The following is a 20,102-nucleotide window of genomic DNA, read 5'->3' as shown; positions in this document are numbered from 1 at the left end:
ATTAAAAAGAAGTATTGTTTTTTTTACTTTTTATTTTTATTTTTATAATTTTTAAATATGAATTAAAGGTATTCAATCATTAACCAAACTGACACTAAAAAATTCATGCACCTATTATAAAATGTACATGACCAGGTTCGGAGAGAGGTCCAGTGGACCTTAGAAAAGTTTGTCCATATGCCAATAATTAGGTTGGAAAAGTATTTCCCACCAATTATTGGAACGTGTCTTCCTTTTTAGTTTCTGGCGGTGGCGTGGTAGAAGATAAGGACGTATGACTTTCCAAGTAAGCGTGTCGGCCTCCATACACTTTGTGTTATTCTGAATGGTGAAGCTGCGGGAGGAATCGGCTCGTTTCTCGCCCACTCACTCACTCTGCTTCTCTCCCGACTGCCACCTTCCTCGTCCTCTTCGTCCCTCCCAGCTGCTCACCGACGACCTCACTCACTGCCCTCTGGACTAAAAGCGACTATTATCTCAGTTGTAAAGAACAACTTTAGGTATTCGCTCCCTCTCTCGCTCATGTGTTTATTCTGTCTGCTTTGAAAACATTTTTGTCTGCGTTTTTTCTAAAGATTCATTGCGTTTAGGGTTTGAGAACGGTTCTTCAGTTTTACACTATTTGTGAGCGACGGCTTCGATTTATTTCAGTTAAGGCCGATTTCTGTCTTGTATCCAACATGGAATATCACTCATCTGGCAAAAGGGTAGGATGAGCAGGTCTGTCACTCTTCGTTGGTGCACAGGAGGAGGAGGACATAGGAAAGCAGAAAATGGGGGAGTGGTCAGTGGAGACAAAAGGAGAGAGTGTGAGAGAGAGGGAATGAAAAAAAAAAGTGGGGCTTCAAGTGACTGCGGCAAGCCATTGCGTCTGGTCGAAGAAAGGTGTCCAGGGTGAGCAGTTGAGAGGGACAGAGAGCGGCAGACTGTGAGCAGTCGAGAGGAAAAAGAGTGAAGGGGGGAAAATGAGAGGGCGTTCGAGGACCCCCTCTCGAATTGTCTTTGTTCTTCTCTCTCTCTCTCTCTCTAAGTCTCAGTAATTAAAACTAATCGAACGACGTCATCAGGTGAATTGGTTTGCCACAGATTCAATCAATTCACTGGGATGTGACGATCAAGCCAATGGTTTGGCTTCAAATTGATCACGAACCAAGTCATCTATTAGGTTCTGATGGGAGTCATAAATATCCTTCTATTCTTGATAGATCTTGATTTATTCTCGGAGAAAATAGTAAATAAGCTCAAGCTTCACTGATTTGCGACGTGCTTCTCCAGCCAAGTTTGATCGGAAGCTGGTTATATGTAACACAAAAAATTATGCACTAACTCTGCTCTCATTTCATTCAAACCAAAAAGGGGAGTCCCTTATAACCACCCAACTTTGCCTTCTTTGCTCATGAAACTTACATGGAGGGTATCTAACTCACCTCTCATTTCATTCAAACAAAAAAAGGCATGAACAATTCTGGACGTGTCGCTTGTGAAGCTCATTTCAAGACAGACATTTCCACTTGTCACCTAAAAAATGTGCATCATCGACTCATCAACAAAGAAGAGCCGTATGCTACCTACTTTGGTCTATAAATAGACAAATTTACTTTGGTTTATGAATTACAGACATGTACCGACCTATGGTATATCTCACCATGATTATCACTGCCTTGCCATCATAGCAGAATCACCATGGACACCACGAACCTACTTGCAGACGGCGCCGCAATATTGCTCATCGCCTTTCTTCTTATTTACCAGCTATGGCCAAGGAAGGTTACCAGCGGACCTCCGGAACCAGCCGGGCGCCGACCTCTGATGGGCCATCTCCATCTCTTCTCAGGTTCAAGCACGCCAACTTATAGAACTCTTGCTGCATTTTCTGATCAGTATGGTCCCATGTTCGTCCTCCAACTCGGCCGACGGCGCACGCTCGTTCTGAGCAGCGCGGAGCTGGCAAAGGAGTGCTTCACCGGTAACGATCGGGCCTTCGCCGACCGGCCGGCGCTAATCAATGCCAAGTACATCGGTTACAACTATGCCATGATTGGTTTTGCTCCTTATGGCGCCTATTGGAGGGAGATCCGCAAGATCTGCATCCAAGAGCTGCTGTCGGGTCGGCGACTAGAAATGCTCAAACACATAAGAAACGAAGAAACGAACTCCCTCTTAAAGTGTTTGTACAGAGAGTGCAGAAAGGAAGGGGAGGTGGAATTACAGAAGCGGCTGCGCTTCCTGGCCATGAATATTGTGCTGAGGATGGTGGCGAGGAAACGGTACTTTGTGGAAGACAGTAACAAGGAAGATGGGGAAGGAAAGGAATTCTTGCAGGCACTAGGGGAAACCACACATCTGTTTGGCATCTTTACAGTATCAGATGCCATTCCATGGCTTGAGTGGCTGGATGTGGGCAGCCATGTGAGGGCCATGAAAAGGGCTAACGACAAATTAGACAAGATCGTAACTGGCTGGGTGGCGGAGCACCGGAGAAGGAGAGACTCTGGAGAAGCCATTAACAACCCAGACTTTATAGACGTATTAATTTCACAACTGCAGGATGGGCATTTGTCAGACTTCCATCCTCCTGATAACATTATCAAGGCCACAGCATTAGTGAGCACTAGTTTTCACATCCCTAGCTAGAGCTACGATTCTTTTCTTTCAATTATCGATGAGAGCAAAACCATGGATGGCCGATTTAACAAGGGGGTGTTTGGTTAAAATTCTACAAACAAAATTTCACCTTAAACTAGAACTGGAATTACGTTTGCAGTTCTAATTTCTCTTTGTGTTTCATAGTATAGAATTTTGATTCCATAATTGAAACGACGTATTTGATAAAACATGAACTAAAATTGATGAATTAAAAATTTTCATGACATGGGTCCTAAAGAGAGATGGAAAGATTCTAAAATTTTAGAATCATAATTCCACCCCCTTAGATGGAATAATAGTTCCAGAATTTTGATTCAAGAGAAAAAGGCTTCTTCGCTGATAGGACACGTAGAGAAGATAAGTAAATGTTGTATTTTTAGTACTCAAAACACAAGATTTGAAGTACATATACATTGAATAAAAAATGTTAGATGTTGAAAAGATATAATAACTTCATCAGAGAAAATAAACTTATCGAAGTGGAGGGAGCAAATCTAACCCGAGTATGTAGAAATGGGAACATTAGGTCGTTAATTTCAAGAAGATATCCGTCCTCTGTTGACAAGCTAGTGACTTGATTCTTTTTTCAATGGCAGACCATGGTATCAGGAGGCACCACTACCACCTCAGACACCTTGGAATGGGCTCTTTCCCTTCTGCTAAACAATCCTCATGAGCTTAAGAAGGCCCAAGACGAGTTGGACTTCCATGTCGGCACAGAGCGGCAGGTGGAAGAATCAGATATAAGCAAGCTTTCATACTTGCAGGCCATAGTAAAGGAGACCTTGCGCCTGTATCCGCCAGCGCCGCTGCTAGTCCCTCACCACTCGACCGAGCCAGTCAACATAGCTGGGTACAACATACCAGCAGGAACAGACCTGTACGTGAATGTGTGGAAGGTCCATAGGGATCCAAGGGTGTGGGCTGACCCGGAAGAGTTCAAGCCCGGTAGGTTCGTGACGACCCACAAGGAGGTTAAGGTGGACGGTCAAAGTTTCGAGCTCCTGCCATTTGGTTCCGGGCGAAGGTCGTGCCCAGGGTTGTTGATGGCCCTCCAGTTCATCCACTTGGTATTGGCTCGCTTGCTTCATGGGTTCGAGTGGCGTGCACCGGGAAATGGTCCGGTTGACATGAGCGAAGAGATCGGGCTATTCATCCCTAAAGCCGTGCCTTTACATGCACTGCTGCGCCCTCGACTTCCTTCCCATCTCTACCAATGATGATGATACTGCATCGGATCGTTGGATGCACATGCCAGTATGTACATATGTTCCAGTTCATTAGGTGCCTTAAGAGTAGTCGCTTGCAGACCGATGGACGCATATAATAACTACTTGGAAAAATTATCGAGGCCCAGATAAAAGTTCCGAAACATACATGTGTAGTTTTGAGATTTGATTGTGGTGATCGAATAAACAGTTTGTGCTTCTGCCAACATCTTCATTATCAGCAATTATCATCAAGCAAATGGCCGTGCATAAAACAGATTTTAGAAAGAAAACCTCCGGCTAAGCACATATAGACCAGAGTAAGTTGACCTGCAACCCATCTAGGCCAAAAGAAAAGAGAGATATGTTGGTAATTATTTAAGTTTGTCTTTACAAAATATTTTTTTTTTTTTTTAAGTGAAGATATTTTAATCATTAACCATACTGACACGCACCAACTTACAAAACCAACTTCGTAGACTGATGGCCCCATAAAAGGTTGTTTATTTTTGTATTAGTGCCTTAAATGATTTACTCATTTATACATAGTGGCGTTTTTAAGGGGGCACTTGTTATTAACAAATTGGAGATCAAATCAGACCCTCCCCCTCTCCATCTCTATCTCTCTTTGGCTTTACAGTTCCAACTAATTTGTTTATCTTTCCATCAGCTTTCTTCGTCTTGTCTCCATCCTATTGTTTGATCTCTCTCTTGTATAACGATAACGGGGCCAGAGGTGGAGTTAAAGGAGACCCACATGGACCTTGGCACCACCTCATATAATTATTTTTTAAAAATTTTACATGTAAATTTTAGAAAATATTATTTATCTTATATAAAAATTTTGAAAAATGATATTTTTGCCCGTGTTAAAATTTAGAAACTTTAATTCGGTCTACTTCATGGAAAATTTATGACCGGAGATCAAAGGACGTTGTACCCTCTGAACTTGTACTGAGCGTACTTTTGACTTGATTTTTTTTAGCAGATTGAACAAATGAAGGTCAGTAATCTGGTCATATTCATATCCGAACTCCACCTTGGATTGAAAAGTGCTAAAGGGTTCACGTCCAGTTGGCCAACATGCATAGGAGAATTGCACAGGAAATTGGAACTCAAAGATGAAAATGACCAAAATACCCTCACTTAAACAATGAATTTTTTTTTTTTAAAGGGATAAGAAAGGTTTGTAAAAAGGTAAACAAGGCTAAAATGTCTACTCCTTTATTTTATAAGATCGAACAGTTTTCTAAATCCATAGGGATCTCAGATCACCTTGATAATCAGATTCGACGTTATATGTCGCTTGTGTTTATGGCTTAACCACGAGCTCCTTTGAGTTTATCTTCCAGGAAGGTGTTGTTAATTTGATCTTCCCAGTTTCTCCAATCTTCCATCGTTTGATAGGAACATGCAATTGAGATTAAAGCTGTTTCTTTGAGAACGAGAAACCAGCTTTTCTCATTGATATCTAAATTTTCTTAGGTAGTGAAGAAACCAATGTTCTTGAGGTCAGAGATGTAGGGGGTGTCGATGGTTTAACTTGTCTTACAAATCTAACTTGTCTGACAATTTTATCGCCATTATTAATGACAATTTCGGCTTCGTAATGAGATCGGTAATGCAATGATTATCTATTTTTACTCCTTAGCCGTGAGTGCCGTAAGTGTGTGATCTACTGTTGTTATGCAGGTTATCAATGAGTATGAGAAAATGTTGAAATTTTTCGGCAGAATCATACTATAACATTGACTTCATCTTTCATGGTGTATCTGCAAAGAGTTTTTAATCAATGGTTCAACCCCAGTAGGTTCGTGACGACCCACAAGGAGGTTGATGTCAGTGGTCAAAGTTCTGAACTCATCCCATTTGGCCCGGTTGACATGAGTGAAGGAATTGGGCTGACCATGCCTAAAGCTGTGCCTCTTCATGCCCTACCGCACCCTCCACTTCCTTCCCATCTCTACCAATGATCATACTGCATCTGAGTATACATATATATAGTTGCTTATAGACCGATGGACGTGTAAAATAATTACTCAAGGAAAGTTATCGAAGCCCAAGTGTAAGTTCCTAAACATACATGTGTTGCTTGAGATTTGATTGCTGTGATAGAATGAAAAGTTTGTGTTTCGGCAAAAAATTTATTGATCATCAAGTGAACGAATTTGGCTAGTCCATACGTGCGACTGAGTGCATTAAACAGATTCTCTAGGGCCAATAACAGGGATTTTAAAAAGACAACTTCTATAACAGAGACAGAGCCATATATAGACAGGTGCCAGCCCCACAATAAGTTATTTATCTTATATTAATGTCTTGAAAAATTCACTTATTTATACACAGCGAGGACTGTACATGAGCTGAGTTGAGCTCAAACTCAAACTCGACTCGACTAAAAAAACTCAAGCGTGATATCGACTCCAACTGAGTTGAGCTCCATAAAACAAGTTTGAGTTGAGCTCGAGTTCAAGCTCGACTCACTTAATTCATTTAACTTAACTGGTCTTTTTTTTTTTAACTCTATTAACTCATCAATATTGTTTAACTAGTTAATTCATTTAGCTGGTTTCTTTTAACCAATCAGCTACAAACGACTATCTAGCATAAAATAACAAAAAAAATGTACATATTCCGCACATCCACATGTCTCAGCTCGGGTCCACGAAAGGCAGCACGGCAAGGTTCACATGCACGTGTCTTTCTCTTCCCCCATATAGCGTTGTTTGCGTTACAGCGTGTCCCTGCTTCCGTCTTCTCTCAATTTCTATCTCTCTTTGGCTTTGCGTTTCAAATTAATTATCTTATCTCTACGTCGGTCTCGATTTCTTCGTCTTCTTCTCTCCATCTCTATCTCTCTTTGGCTTTACGTTTCCAATTTAGCAGTTTGTCCCTCCGTCGGTCTGTCTGTCTTCGTCTTCTCTCCACTTCCCCTCGTCTTTGATCTCTTGCTTTGATAAGCAGGACGGGACCTCGGGGATCCCGTCTTAGATACAATATGAATAATGTTTCTCATTTTTGTGATACAGAGTTTGCTGTTGCTTACAATTGCAAGAAACAGATGATCTATGGTTAAACCGTGCTGCACTGAAAGACAAGAAATGTTATGCTCTTTAACATTGCTTTCTTGACTTGAAAGAAGTTTTTAATTCCCTTTCGCTCAAAATGAAGAACTATATCACTATATGTCGTTTCCTTTACCTTAACTAATTTAATCATTATTTAAAGGGTAATGAACAAATGAAGCCTTAATTTGCCAGTTTTGCGGGGACCTCTAAAACATTTTGGATCTTCAGTAAGGCTGTTCGACATTGAATCAGTGAAGGTGAAACCATTAATGGCGCTACTAAACTAGTCTACCAAAGATCCAATATTGGTATCGTTCATGACACACACCAAAACTGCGTCCATGAAGAACAAACACTCTTATGACAATAGTCAGTCAAGCTGAGACCACTAATGGCACTAGTGGTCTACCGTCACATCATAGATGATGCGACAAGACCATGTGAGGGAAGAACCACGGGGTCGATTCCGTGGCAAGGACGTCGACAAGAAACAAATTTCTTTTTGTGTTGTTTCTTTATCAATTACATTTCGTGTCATAAGATATTAACACTTTTAGGAAATTATTGTTGCACACACAAAAAACAGGAAATTGGCGTTACATTCTCATATATATATATATATATATATATATATATATATATATATATTATATGTATATATATATATATATATATATATATATAGAGAGAGAGAGAGAGAGAGAAGAATGTGGCTCTTTTCACGATAAAAACATTAATTTTTCTTGTACGTAAAATTAAATAAAGTTAAGCATGATAGACTCTACCCTACTAGTTGAAAATCTGAGCATGCATATAGAAGATCATATTCAAGCTGGAAAAGATTAGGAATTCAATGCGTGCACTTCTTATCATATTTTACGGGTGCATAACCTTCAATTTTCTAATTATGAAAAAGAATGGGAAGAGATCTTCCACGTGAAGGCAAATCAAAAGAACTTACACATTTTCTGACACTCCATTTATGGTGAGCCGCTAGAGATTAAGTTGTTCATCTCATTTTAGCCTCTTAAGTTTAGGTTTCTGATCTAATTCTGCCCAAATAGCGGACAGCAAAGAGCTGGTGATCGTCCTTCTGGTCCACTTGCGCTTCCTTGTTCCTGAGAACGGCGCCATAACAAAACGTTCTGGACGATATTGTAACTCTTTGCTTGCTTCAATTGTCCAGCCAGGTGAACCATCCATGAATCAAGCATTCGTGGTAATCAGTGGATATTAAAAAGACGAACATATGCAAATTTGCCTTCTTTGGTAATTAACCTCATATTCAGTCAACCACCCACCTAACTCAGCTCTCCTTTCATTCAAACGCAAAAGGCCTAAACAATTCTAGACGTGTCGGTTGTGGCGCTTATTTTCAACACAGACATTTCCACTTGTCGCCTAGAAAGGAGTGCATCATCGTCTCATTAACAAAGAAGTGTCGTGTAGATATGTCATACCTCATGAAGGTGATCACAGCGGCCTCTTGGAGCCATCTTCTACTTTGGTCTATAAATAGAGACATCTACTTTGGTTTATAAACTACAGAAATGTACCCACCTATGATATAGCTCACCACGACTGTCACTGCCTTGCCATAATAACAGAATCACCATGAACCTACTTGCAGACGGCGCCGCCGCAATATTGCTGCTCATCGCCCTTCTTCTTATTAACCAACTATGGCCAAGGAAGCTTACAAACGGACCTCCGGAACCAGTCGGGCGCCGACTTCTAACTGGCCATCTCCATCTCCTCCTCGGTTCGAGCACATCAGTTCATAGAACTCTTGCTGCACTTTCTGATCAGTATGGTCCCATGTTCTTCCTCCAACTCGGCCGACGGCGCACGCTCGTTCTGAGCAGCGCGGGGCTGGCGAAGGAGTGCTTCACTGGTAACGATCGGGCCTTTGCCGACCGGCCAGAGCTGATCAATGCCAAGTACATCGGTTACGACTATGCCATGATTCCTTTTGCTCCTTATGGCGCCTACTGGAGGGAGATCCGGAAGATCTGCATCCTCGAGGTACTGTCGGGTCGGCGACTTGAAATGCTCAAACACATAAGAAACGAAGAAATCGACTCCCTCTTAAAGTGTTTGTACAGCGAGTGCAGAAAGGAAGAGGAGGTGGGATTACAGAAGCGGCTAAGCTTCCTGGCCATGAATATTGTGCTGAGGATGGTGGCTAGGAAACGGTGCTTTGTCGAGGACAGTAGCAAAGAAGATGAGGAAGGAAAAGAATTCATCAAAGCTGTAGGGGAAACATCGCATCTGTTTGGCATCTTTACAGTATCAGATGCTCTTCCATGGCTTGAGTGGCTGGATGTGGGCGGCCATGTGAGGGCCATGAAGAGGGCTCACAAGAAGTTAGACAAGATCGCATCTAAGTGGGTGGCAGAGCACCGAAGCAGGAGAGACTCTGGGGATGCCATTAACAACCCAGACTTTATAGACGTATTAATTTCAGAACTACAGGATGAGCACTTTTCAAACGTGCATCCTCCTGATACCATTATTAAGGCAACCGCATGGGTGAGTACTAGTTTTTACATCCCTACCTAGAGCTATGACTTTTTTTTTCAATTATCGATGAGAGACAACCATGGATGGTCGATTTAGTAAGTGATTCACAGGCAAGATCATCTATGCCTTTGGCCTGATGACAAATGACACCTTAGCATTCAACTTTAAACATCATTTTGGTTTAGAAACTTTAACCCTCGTTTCGAATGAGCTCAAGACTGAAGCTCCCATCACTCGTCGTCCACATAGGGTATAGGGTTTTTGGTTCGCCCCACCATACTTCAACTTGCAAGTGTAACCTCCCTCCATTTAGCAGTATATAGTATTGACATTTTAGGGATTTAAAGTGAATACTAGCCACTGCCTTGTTTGTTGTGCCAACTCCCTCAAATGCTTTAACCCAATGCTGGACCATGAATAAAAAAAAAAAAACAAAGGTATTTTACTGATAGGACACAAAGATGCGGTAGATGTGTTAGAAAAGTGTATGAAGCCCTTGTTGTTCCGTTAACTTGCGAACACATGATTTGAAGTATATGTGCATTAAATTAAAAAAAGGTAGATATTGAAAAAGATATCTATCACTTCGTTTATATATAGATATGTTTTAACCCTTGCAATACTTTGCCAGATTATGGTAGACCGAGTGTAGGTGGGGCAGTTAATAGTATTTTTAACAAATTTTAGAAGAGATATAAAGGCCATTTAATTTTAAAAAACTAGCTTGGATGAAATCCATGGAAAGGGGCCCGTGCCCCCTCTGCCCACCATCCGGCTTCGCCCTTCAAAGCTCCTAGGTCACGAATTCTATCTCTTATGGAAAAATTGCAGGTCACATAGTTAATGCATTTCTTAGAGTTTTCAAGAAGATGTCGGTTCTCTGTTGAACAGCTATATTGACTTAATTCTGTTTTCAATGGCAGACCATGGTAGCAGCAGGCACCGCTACCACCTCAGACACCTTAGAATGGGCTCTCTCCCTTCTGCTAAACAATCCTCATGAACTGAAGGAGGCCCAAGACGAGTTGGACTTCCATGTCGGCACAGAACGGCAGGTGGAGGAATCAGATATAAGCAAGCTTTCATACTTGCAGGCCATTGTAAAGGAGACATTGCGCCTGTATCCACCAGCGCCGCTGCTAGTTCCTCACCACTCGATGGAGCCAGTGAACATAGCTGGGTACAACATACCAGCAGGAACAGACCTGTACGTGAATGTGTGGAAGGTGCATAGGGATCCAAAGGTGTGGGCTGACCCCGAAGAGTTCAAGCCCAGTAGGTTCGTGACGACCCACAAGGAGGTTAAGGTCAATGGTCAAAGTTTCGAGCTCATCCCATTTGGTTCAGGGCGAAGGTCGTGCCCAGGGTTGTCGATGGCTCTCCAGATCACCCACTTGGCATTGGCTCGTTTGCTTCATGGGTTCGAATGGCGCGCACCCGGGAATGACCCGGTCGACATGAGTGAAGGATTTGGTTTGACCATGCCTAAAGCCGTGCCTCTTCGTGCCCTACTGCGCCCTCGACTTGCTTCCCATCTCTACCAATGATGATACTGCATCAGATCACTACATGCACATGCAAGTATCTATGCATGTTCACGTTAATTATGTGCCTTAAGAGTAGTTGCTTATAGACCAATGGATGCGTAAAATAATTACTTAGGAAAAAATTATCGAGATCGAAATAAAAGTTCCTAAACATACATGTGTGGCTATGAGATTTGATTGTTGTGATAGTAAACAGTTTGCGTTTCTGCCAACTTTTCATGATCATCAAGCAAATGGATGTGGCTAGTCCATATGTGCGACCAAGTGCGTAAAACAGATTCTCTATGGCCAGCAACGGGGATTTTGGAAAGAAAACCTCTATGACAGTGGAGGGTCATATATGTTTCAATCCTTCTCTCCTTAGATTGAAAGTGAGTCCTAGTGGTGGAGCTAAAGAGGAGCCGGCAGGGGCCTTGGCCCTCTACAAAAAAAAAAAAAAAAAAAAAAAAAACTTCAATTTAATTTATAAAAGGCTAGCTTACGCCTTATAAAAACTTTGAATTAAAAAGCATAGTTCAGCTCCTGTAGAAATTTTGAAACCATAATTTGACCCCTCCCCAACATAAAATTCCTAGCTCCGCCACCTATAACTGCTTCGAATGAAAGTCACTTGGGTATTTGTGACACTCATTGGGGTCGGATCATACTTAGGAGTGAAGAAAGTGCAGTTTCACAGGAGTTATTTTCTGAAGCACAGCGTGTTTGGGTGTGTGTTTGATAGCCTTATATCTAAAATCCGATTTTGATTTGAAATCTGTGCTCCCAGATCCATTATTTAACGACAGTGGAGGTTATGGATTATTTTCAGACCCTTTTTGCTTGGGAAGAATGTTCTGAGATCGAACAGTTTTCTAAATCCACCGGGATATCAGATTTCCTTGACAATCACATTAGACATCACATTTTGCTTGTGTTTATTATTTAACTACGAGCTTCTTTGAGTTTAACTTCCAGGAAGGTGTTGTCATTTTGATCCTCCCAGTTTCTCCAATCTTCCATCCGTTTGTTAGGAACATGCAATTGAAAATTGAAACTGTAATTCGTTGAGAACTAGAAACCAGCTTTTCTCATTCATGTCTAATTTTTATTTAGAGAGTGCAGAAACCAATACTCCGAGGCCGAAGACATTCAAAGCTGGTTATATGTGCCAGAATAACAAAAGTACCCATAAAAACAAGTTTTTGGTAATATAAAAGTGAAAATAAAAAAACTGGAATGATTACAAAGGACATGTTTTTTTTGCAAATTACAAAAACATCCCTCTCCTTTTACCGCATACGTAAGCTATGCATGCATAACGGTGCACGCAACCTTTACTACAAGACATTAGGGGCGTCAACACTTTGGCTTGTCTTACTAATCTAACTTGTTAAACAATTTTATCGTCATTATCGAGAACTATTTTCAGCCTCAGAATCAAATCAGTAATGTGGTGACTAGTTTTACTCCTTCACTGTGAGTGTCGTGCATATGTTTGTTATGCATGCAATCAAGAAGCATGAGAAAATGTTTGGAGTCATTTTACTACTATGATAACCTTGAGTTCATGCTTTTTTAAATGACTGGTGGGGCCTCTAAGTGGGAATTTGCACCGTCTATTGGGTTTCTCATAACTGCTTTAGCTTACCTAAGGATCTTGACTAAAGCACATAAATAAAGGACGGACAAGGCGCTTAAAAATAACTGCCATGAACATCTATCATAGCGACGCAAGAAGATTTCATTTTGGAACTTATTTTTCATGAAAATGATTTTCTGAAGTTTGATTTTGTTGGCCATCGTGGTAGAATTGATTTTTTGCATTGGAGAACAAGTCAAGGTTAATTTGTTTGTGTAGACCATTAATCTGGTTCTCAACTTTCTCATCATGGTTGAGTTAGGGGCAGGTATAAGGTCTGCCATCAGTTCCATTCTTTGGACATCAACCCCCTATATAAGCAGGGGGCGACGCTGAGGGAGGGGGACTGGTAGGGGTCGTGGCCCTCCTCAAAAATTTCAAAAACCAAAATTTTATACATGTAATTTAATAAAATTTTTATTTATCATATATAAAATTTAAAAAATTATGTATTTTAGCCCCTGTTAGAATTTTGAAACTATAATTTAGCCCCAGAAAAGAAATTTCATAGCTATGCTCCCACATATAAGTCCGATTAGGGAAACACATTATAGACCAAACTAATAGCTTCAATATTTTATTTTGCTAGTGTATGACAAAGACCCTTGGTCCTTTCCTTCCCATAACAATATTTTTGTTGTGCCACGACCACGAAAAACTTTTTGGCCATAGTCTAAAGCCAAAGGGCTCTGCCATTTTATAGGGCTATTTTTTTTTACCATGCTGCTTTTGTCCCTATGGAGGGATATGTCTTTCGATTTAGCCAATTGGGACTTTGGCCGGATAAGGAATCAGGCAGGCTGAAGCTTGTAATTGCGCTCGGGCTGAACCCAACACTGGAAACCCGAATTTGGGCCCAGCCCTATCCACTTAAATTAAAAAATATATATTTTAAATATAAAATAATATACAAATATAATTAATTGTAATAAACTATTATATTTTTATATAAAAATCAATAAAAATAATGTTAAAAATATCTTATTGAGCTTAGTAGGACCCATGAGAGTTGACCCGATAACTTATGGAGCAGGCCCGGTATCATTTTTTGGGCTCAAGCCTAGGTACCTGTCAAGTACCTAGCTTGATGACCAGACTTAGCTATAACATGTAACTTGCTCTCAACTTTTAGATGGTGTTGATAAATGAACTGAAGCTCCACTAATTTGTTATGTGCTTCTGCAACAAGTTTTAGATGGTGTTGATAAATGAGCTGAAGCTCCACTATTTTGTTATGTGCTTCCGCAACCAAGTCTCATCACATAGTGAACAGAGGCCGAAGAGAAGCATTCATAGTCAATGAAAACACCAGGTAGAATGTTGGAAGCTGGTTATGTGCTTTGGTGTACAAAAGAATTGTGTTTCGGGCAGCACAAGAATCAAATACATAAAAACTGGTTGCCCTTTTATAAGGATAAAAAAATTAGTGAAAAAGTTAAAATCCTAACAAAAAAAAAATATTTTTTTTATAAAAAAGCCCAAAACTACCCCAAGTCTTCTTCCTTTTGGTGCATACATGTTAGGTGACCACCATGCATGCAACTCACTCTACAGGACATTTCTTATGCAAACACGTACCGAATGCCATGAACATTCTCAATATCCTGCATCTGTAGGAATCTCTGATGTACTTCTGCCCAATTAGCGGAACAGCAAAGAGCGGGTCTTGAAGCCCTGGGCTGTCATGCAGGTCCGCTTGTGCTTCTTCCTGAGAACGGCGCCAGAACAAAGCGTTCTGAGCGATATTGTAACTCTTCGCTCGCGTCAATTGTCTAGCTAGGCGAACCAACCTTGGAATCACCACATCAAGTATTTCGTGGTAATCAGTGGCTATTGAAAGGACGAACCACATAGATTTCGTGGTAACAGTTTCCCTTATGTTCAATAAAGCACCCAAGTATTTCACCTCTCACTTCATTCAAACAAAAAATTCCTAAACAATTCTAGACGTGTCGGTTGTGGCGTTATTTTCGGGAACAGACAATCTCACTTGTCACCTAAAAAGTAGTGCATCATCGTCTCATTAACAAAGAAGAGTCGTGTAGATATGTCATACCTCAAAGGAGGTGATCACGACGGCCTCTTGGTGCCAATCTTCTACTTTGGTCTGAGACATCACTTCGGTTTATAAATTTACAGACATGTACCCATCTATGTTTATCTCTCCACCATCATCACTGCCTTCCCATCGTAACAGAATCACCATGAACCTACTTGCAGAAGGCGCCGCCGCAATATTGTTGCTCATCGCCTTTCTTCTTATTTACCACCTATGGCCAAGGAAGCTGACCAACGGACCTCCGGAACCAGTCGGGCGCCGACTTCTAACGGGCCATCTCCATCTCCTCTTCGGTTCAAGCACATCAGTTCATAGAACTCTTGCTGCACTTTCTGATCATTATGGTCCCATGTTCTTCCTCCAACTCGGCCGACGGCGCACGCTCGTTCTGAGCAGCGCGGAGCTGGCAAAGGAGTGCTTTGCCCTTAACGATCGGGCCTTCGCCGACCGGCCGGCGCTGCTAAATGCCAAGTACATGGGTTATGACTATGCCATGATTGCTTTTACTCCCTATGGCGCCTACTGGAGGGAGATCCGCAGGATCTGCATCCTCGAGCTTCTGTCGGCTCGAAGACTAGAAATGCGTAAACACATAAGAAATGAAGAAATCAACTCCCTCCTAAAGTGTTTATACAGAGAGTGCAGAAAGGAAGAGGAGGTGGAATTACAGAAGCGGCTGCGCTTTTTGGCCATGAATATTGTGCTGAGAATGGTGGCTGGGAAACGGTACTTTGTGGAAGACAGTAGCAAGGAAGATGAGGAAGGAAAGGAATTGTTGAAGGTGCTAGGGGAGATAGCACGACTGTTTGGCATCTTTACAGTATCAGATGCTATTCCATGGCTTGAGTGGCTGGATGTGGGCGGCCATGTGAGGGCCATGAAGAGGGCTCAAAAGAAGTTAGATAAGATCTTATCTAAATGGGTGGCAGAGCACCGGAGAAGGAGAGACTCTGGAGAAGCCATTAACAACCCAGACTTTATAGACATATTAATTTCACAACTACAGGATGAGCACTTGTCAAACGTGCATCCTCCTGATGACATTATCAAGGCAACCGTATGGGTGAGTGCTAGTTTTTAGATCCCTAACTAGAGCTATGGCTCTTTTCTTTCACTTATCGATGAGAGGAAACCATGGATGGTCGATTTAGTAAGTGTACGAATCTTTATCATGCCAAATTAATTTGGTTCTCTCCCGATGTAAAAAGGACTCTACAATTCCCATTCGTTCACTGGCAAGATCATCTATGCCTTTGGCTTGATGACAAATGACTTCCTAGCATTGAACTTTAAAGCTTAAACCTCATTTTTGTTTTGGAAGCTTTAACCCCACGTTTCAATGAGCTCCTCCACTGACCCCTAGTCCGCATATGGTATAGGGTATAGTTTTGGTGTCCCATAATATTGCTTCTACCACATGTCTAGTGTCCATTTGGTAGTATAAAGAGTTAACCTTTTAGGGATTCAAAATAAAGCCTAGAGGCTCCTGCCTGTCCGATGCTCCAACTCCCTCAAATGCTTTAATCCAAAAGCTGGGCCAAGAAGAAAAAAACAAAGGCTTTTTACTGATGTGACACAAAGAGAGAATCTGCACATGTATTCTTAGCACAGATGCGGTAGAGGTGTCTAGAAATATTTTCTGACGTGATGGCTAATTGGTAGAAAAGTGTATGAACCCGTTGCCGGTCCGTTAACTTGCCAACACATGATTTGAAGTAATACATTGAATAAAAAAAACGGTACATCTTGAAAAAGATATCAGAACTACATTTATATATAGACGTTTTCTAACCCTTGGAATACTTAGCCAGATTATGGTAGACCGAGTGTAGGTGAGGCGGTTAATAGTATTTTCAACAAATTTTAGGAGAGATATAAAGGCCATCTACTTATATATATATATATATATAGCTTGGATGAGGTCCATGTCAGGGGGACCGTGCTCCCTCTGCAGCTCACATGGTTAATACATTTTTTAGAGATTTCAAGAAGTTATGGTCCTGTGTTGAAAGGCTATTGACTTAAATTCCTTTTTCAATGGCAGAACATGGTAGCAGCAGGCACCACTACCACCTCAGACACCTTAGAATGGGCTCTCTCCCTTCTACAAAACAATCCTCATGAACTGAAGAAGGCCCAAGATGAGTTGGACTTCCTTGTCGGAACAGAGAGGCAGGTCGAAGAATCAGATATAAGCAAGCTTTCATACTTGCAGGCCATAGTAAAGGAGACTTTGCGCCTTTATCCGGCAGCGCCAATGCTCCTCCCTCACCAGTCGACGGAGCCAGTCAACATAGCAGGGAACCACATACCAGCAAGAACAGCCCTGTATGTGAATGTGTGGAAGGTGCATAGGGATCCAAAGGTGTGGGCTGACCCGGAAGAGTTCAAGCCCAGTAGGTTCGTGACGACCCACAAGGAGGTTAAGCTCACTGGTCAATGTTTCGAGCTCATGCCATTTGGCTCTGGGCGAAGGTCGTGCCCAGGGTTGTCGATGGCTCTCCAGGTCACCCACTTGGCGTTGGCTCGCTTGCTTCATGGGTTCGAGTGGCATTCACCCGGGACTGGTCCGCTTGACATGAGTGAAGGAATTGGGCTGACCATGCCTAAAGCCGTGCCTCTTCATGCCCTACTGCGCCCTCGACTTCCTTCCCATCTCTACCAATGACGATACTGCATCAGAGCATTATATGCCCATCCAAGTGTCTGTATATATGTTAACGTTAATTGTGTGCCTTAAGAGTAGTCACCTATAGATCACTAGATGCGTAAAATAGTTACTTAGGAAAACTAAGTTATCGAGGTCGAAATAAAAGTTCCAAAACATACATGTGTAGCTATGAGATTTGATTGTTGTGATAGTAAACAGTTTGTGTTTCTGCCAAGATTTTTCATTATCATCATGCAAATGGACGTGGGCATGTAGTCCATGCGTGTGACCGAGTGCATAAAACAGTTCCTTTATGGCCAGTAACGGGGATTTTAGAAAGAAAGCATCAGTAACAGTGGGCGAGCGACATATAGGCGGGTGTTAATTCCCCAACAAATTGTTTATTTTATATTACCGTCTTGAAACATTTATTCATTTGTGTATAGTGGTGTTCTTAATGGGGTGTTTGATTGGCCACAAATTTGAGATCTTCAGAATTTGAGAACCGTGAATTTAAAGTCAAGCTTTTACCATATCAGCAAAATATGCCACAGTAGATCCATATTAAATGCATGTATTTCAAATGTAGAATAATCAAACGTCCCCTAAAAGTATTAAAATTTTAGAATTAGTGCCTCACAACCCAAAAATCCTGACTCTCCTACTACTGGCAAAAGTAAGACATCGAAGAAATGTATGAAATACCTGTAAAGAAGACAAAAGTAATTTTAGAAATGGGAAAGATGTCCATGTGTGTTTAAAGTAAAGGCTAGGGGTCTCGCATCATAGGCAGGCTAGTGAATGCATTCCAATTCTCTCTCTCTCTCTCTCTATATATATATATATATATATATATATATATATATATATATATGTGTGTGTGTGTGTGTTTGTGTGCCTTAAGAGTAATTGCTTATAGACCAATGGTCGCGTTAAATAATTACTGAGGAAAAGTTATCGAGGCCCAAATAAAAGTTCCAAAGCATACATGTGTAGCTTGAGGGTTGATTGTTGTGATAGAAAGAAAAGTTTGTCTTTGGGCCAACATTTTCATGCCATCAAGCAAATGAATGTGGCTAGTCGATAGGTGCGACTGAGTGCATAAAACAGATTGTCTATGGCCAGTAACAGGGATTTTAGAAAAATACAACTTCTATGACAGTGACAGAGCCATATACGGGCCGCAGGTGTCAGCCCCACAATAAATTATTTATTTTATATGAATGTCTTGAAGATTTACTTATTTATACATAGCTAGGGCTACACACGAGCTGAGTCGAGATTAAGCTCGACTCCACTCAAAACACTTGAGCTTGAGCGCTGCACCAACTCGAACAAGCTCGACTCACTTAATTCATTTAACTTGTTTTTGTTAACTGAACTTGTCTTGTTTCTTTTAGCTCGTTTTACTGATCAACTAGTTAACTCATTTAGCCGGTTTCTTTTAACCAATCAACTATAAACGACCATCTAGCAGAAAATCTAAAGAAAGAATGTACATATGATCTGCATCCAAATATCTCTAAAAGAAAAATTTCGCAGCAGAAAATCGCTCATTCATGACATATTTTTTTAGTTAAACTAAGTCAAGTTTAAACAAGTCGAGTTGTTACAACTTGAAGTCAATCATTTAACCTTCCAGAACAATAAAAGTACCCCGTAAAGGTATGAGAAGTTTGGAATTAGTTGTCTTCCCCCCGAAAGTCATTTCTCCACTACAGCCAGCAAAAGTCAAGTGGGGAACATCAAAGAAATGAATGAAAGTATCCTTAAATAAAGCAAAGTATCTTCTAGTAATAAGAAAGATGACCATCATGTGTTAAAGTTAACGCGAGGAGTTTCGTTTTTGGTTGACCCGTTTCTATCACTAGAAATTATATCTGATGACTTGTTTTTCCTTGTTTTGTTTCGATATTTTTCTTTATTAATCTGTATGAGTTTTTCTCTCTCTAGATCTCTCGTTTTCTTTTTCGCAAACCCTTAATTTTGAAATTCAAGCCTTTTCTTGGTCTAATTATAATTATCAATTTGGAATGGAGGATGAATATCTTTTCGTGATCTTTTTTTGCAATTTCTTGACTGAAAATGGCATGGGATCATTGGGACGAACAGCCTTTTGATCTTCTGTATTTTGTTTTTAGGCTACAAACACATAGAAACTGACTGTCTAATGAAGACGTACGTTTCTTTAAAAAGAAAAAACGCACACACAGAAATTATGCATGGGACTCATATCTATCTTTTTTAATCCAGCTACTTAATTTAAATTTGCAATTTGGAGGTTTTGGTTACATGCCTGAACATTGGACGTGACTCACAAAGTAATAGCAAAGCTCGAACCGCATCCACAAAAAGCATGTGTCAAGAGAAAAAGAAGAGTCCAAGCAGCACACTCCTAGCTCAAAATACTCGAGAAACAGTACATGTATTTTGTGTATCGAAGTTTACCTCATTGTTCTAAATTGAAGGCAGAAGTAAAAGAGTTCATACTTTGAATAATGTATAACTAGGGCATATATTTTGAATTGGAGATTTTCATTTTTTTTGTTTGTAGTGGTATCAATCCCTAAGATATTGCCTTCAGATGTAAATTTCTTTTGTTATAATTGCATTTGTCCCAGTCTGCTTCTCCAAGATGCCTGGAACCTATAAAACTTATAAATTCAAACTAATTTACGAAACAAGTATGTGCACCGTGGTCTCGAGCCTATCGATTTCATTTTTTAACCAGATCTCAAAAGTGCCTCAAACGACATCTAACGTGAAATACTGCAAATAACTTA

At 40.8% G+C, this 20,102-nt stretch overlaps 1 protein-coding gene across 7 annotated transcripts; it reads left to right on the top strand.

Annotated features, from left to right (window-relative positions):
- The first annotated feature begins 281 nt into the window (after positions 1 to 281).
- On the top strand, positions 282 to 17,372 carry LOC116253742 (xanthotoxin 5-hydroxylase CYP82C4-like). Of its 7 annotated transcripts, none has more exons than XM_050077670.1 (4): positions 282 to 500; positions 1,677 to 2,604; positions 3,243 to 3,545; positions 17,017 to 17,372. In XM_050077670.1, the coding sequence occupies exons 2-4, from the start codon at positions 1,684 to 1,686 to the stop codon at positions 17,335 to 17,337; spliced, it is 1,545 nt and encodes a 514-aa protein (XP_049933627.1). In that variant the 5' UTR covers positions 282 to 500; positions 1,677 to 1,683; the 3' UTR covers positions 17,338 to 17,372. The 7 variants fall into 7 exon arrangements, with proteins under 7 accessions (XP_049933627.1, XP_049933626.1, XP_031484580.2 ...); XM_050077669.1 differs by lacking the exon at positions 17,017 to 17,372 and adding an exon at positions 10,672 to 11,194; XM_031628720.2 differs by lacking the exon at positions 17,017 to 17,372 and adding an exon at positions 10,753 to 11,194 and having other exon boundaries at positions 3,243 to 3,626.
- Positions 17,373 to 20,102: the final 2,730 nt, after the last annotated feature.

The sequence above is a fragment of the Nymphaea colorata genome, chromosome 4 (genome assembly GCF_008831285.2).
Source record: "Nymphaea colorata isolate Beijing-Zhang1983 chromosome 4, ASM883128v2, whole genome shotgun sequence".
Lineage (NCBI taxonomy): Eukaryota > Viridiplantae > Streptophyta > Magnoliopsida > Nymphaeales > Nymphaeaceae > Nymphaea > Nymphaea colorata.
The sequence above is the reverse complement of the archived record's forward strand: the minus strand, read 5'-3'. Positions and strand labels throughout refer to the sequence as shown.

What these genes read in the sequence shown, in the direction of transcription:
- LOC116253742 (XM_050077670.1), top strand. Translation starts at nt 1,684, where the DNA reads ATGGACACCACGAACCTACTTGCAGACGGCGCCGCAATATTGCTCATC. An exon ending in TTATCAAGGCCACAGCATTA is followed by an intron (nt 2,605 to 3,242) that starts GTGAGCACTAGT and finishes TTTCAATGGCAG; the next exon opens with ACCATGGTATCAGGAGGCAC. An exon ending in TGTACGTGAATGTGTGGAAG is followed by an intron (nt 3,546 to 17,016) that starts GTCCATAGGGAT and finishes AATGTGTGGAAG; the next exon opens with GTGCATAGGGATCCAAAGGT.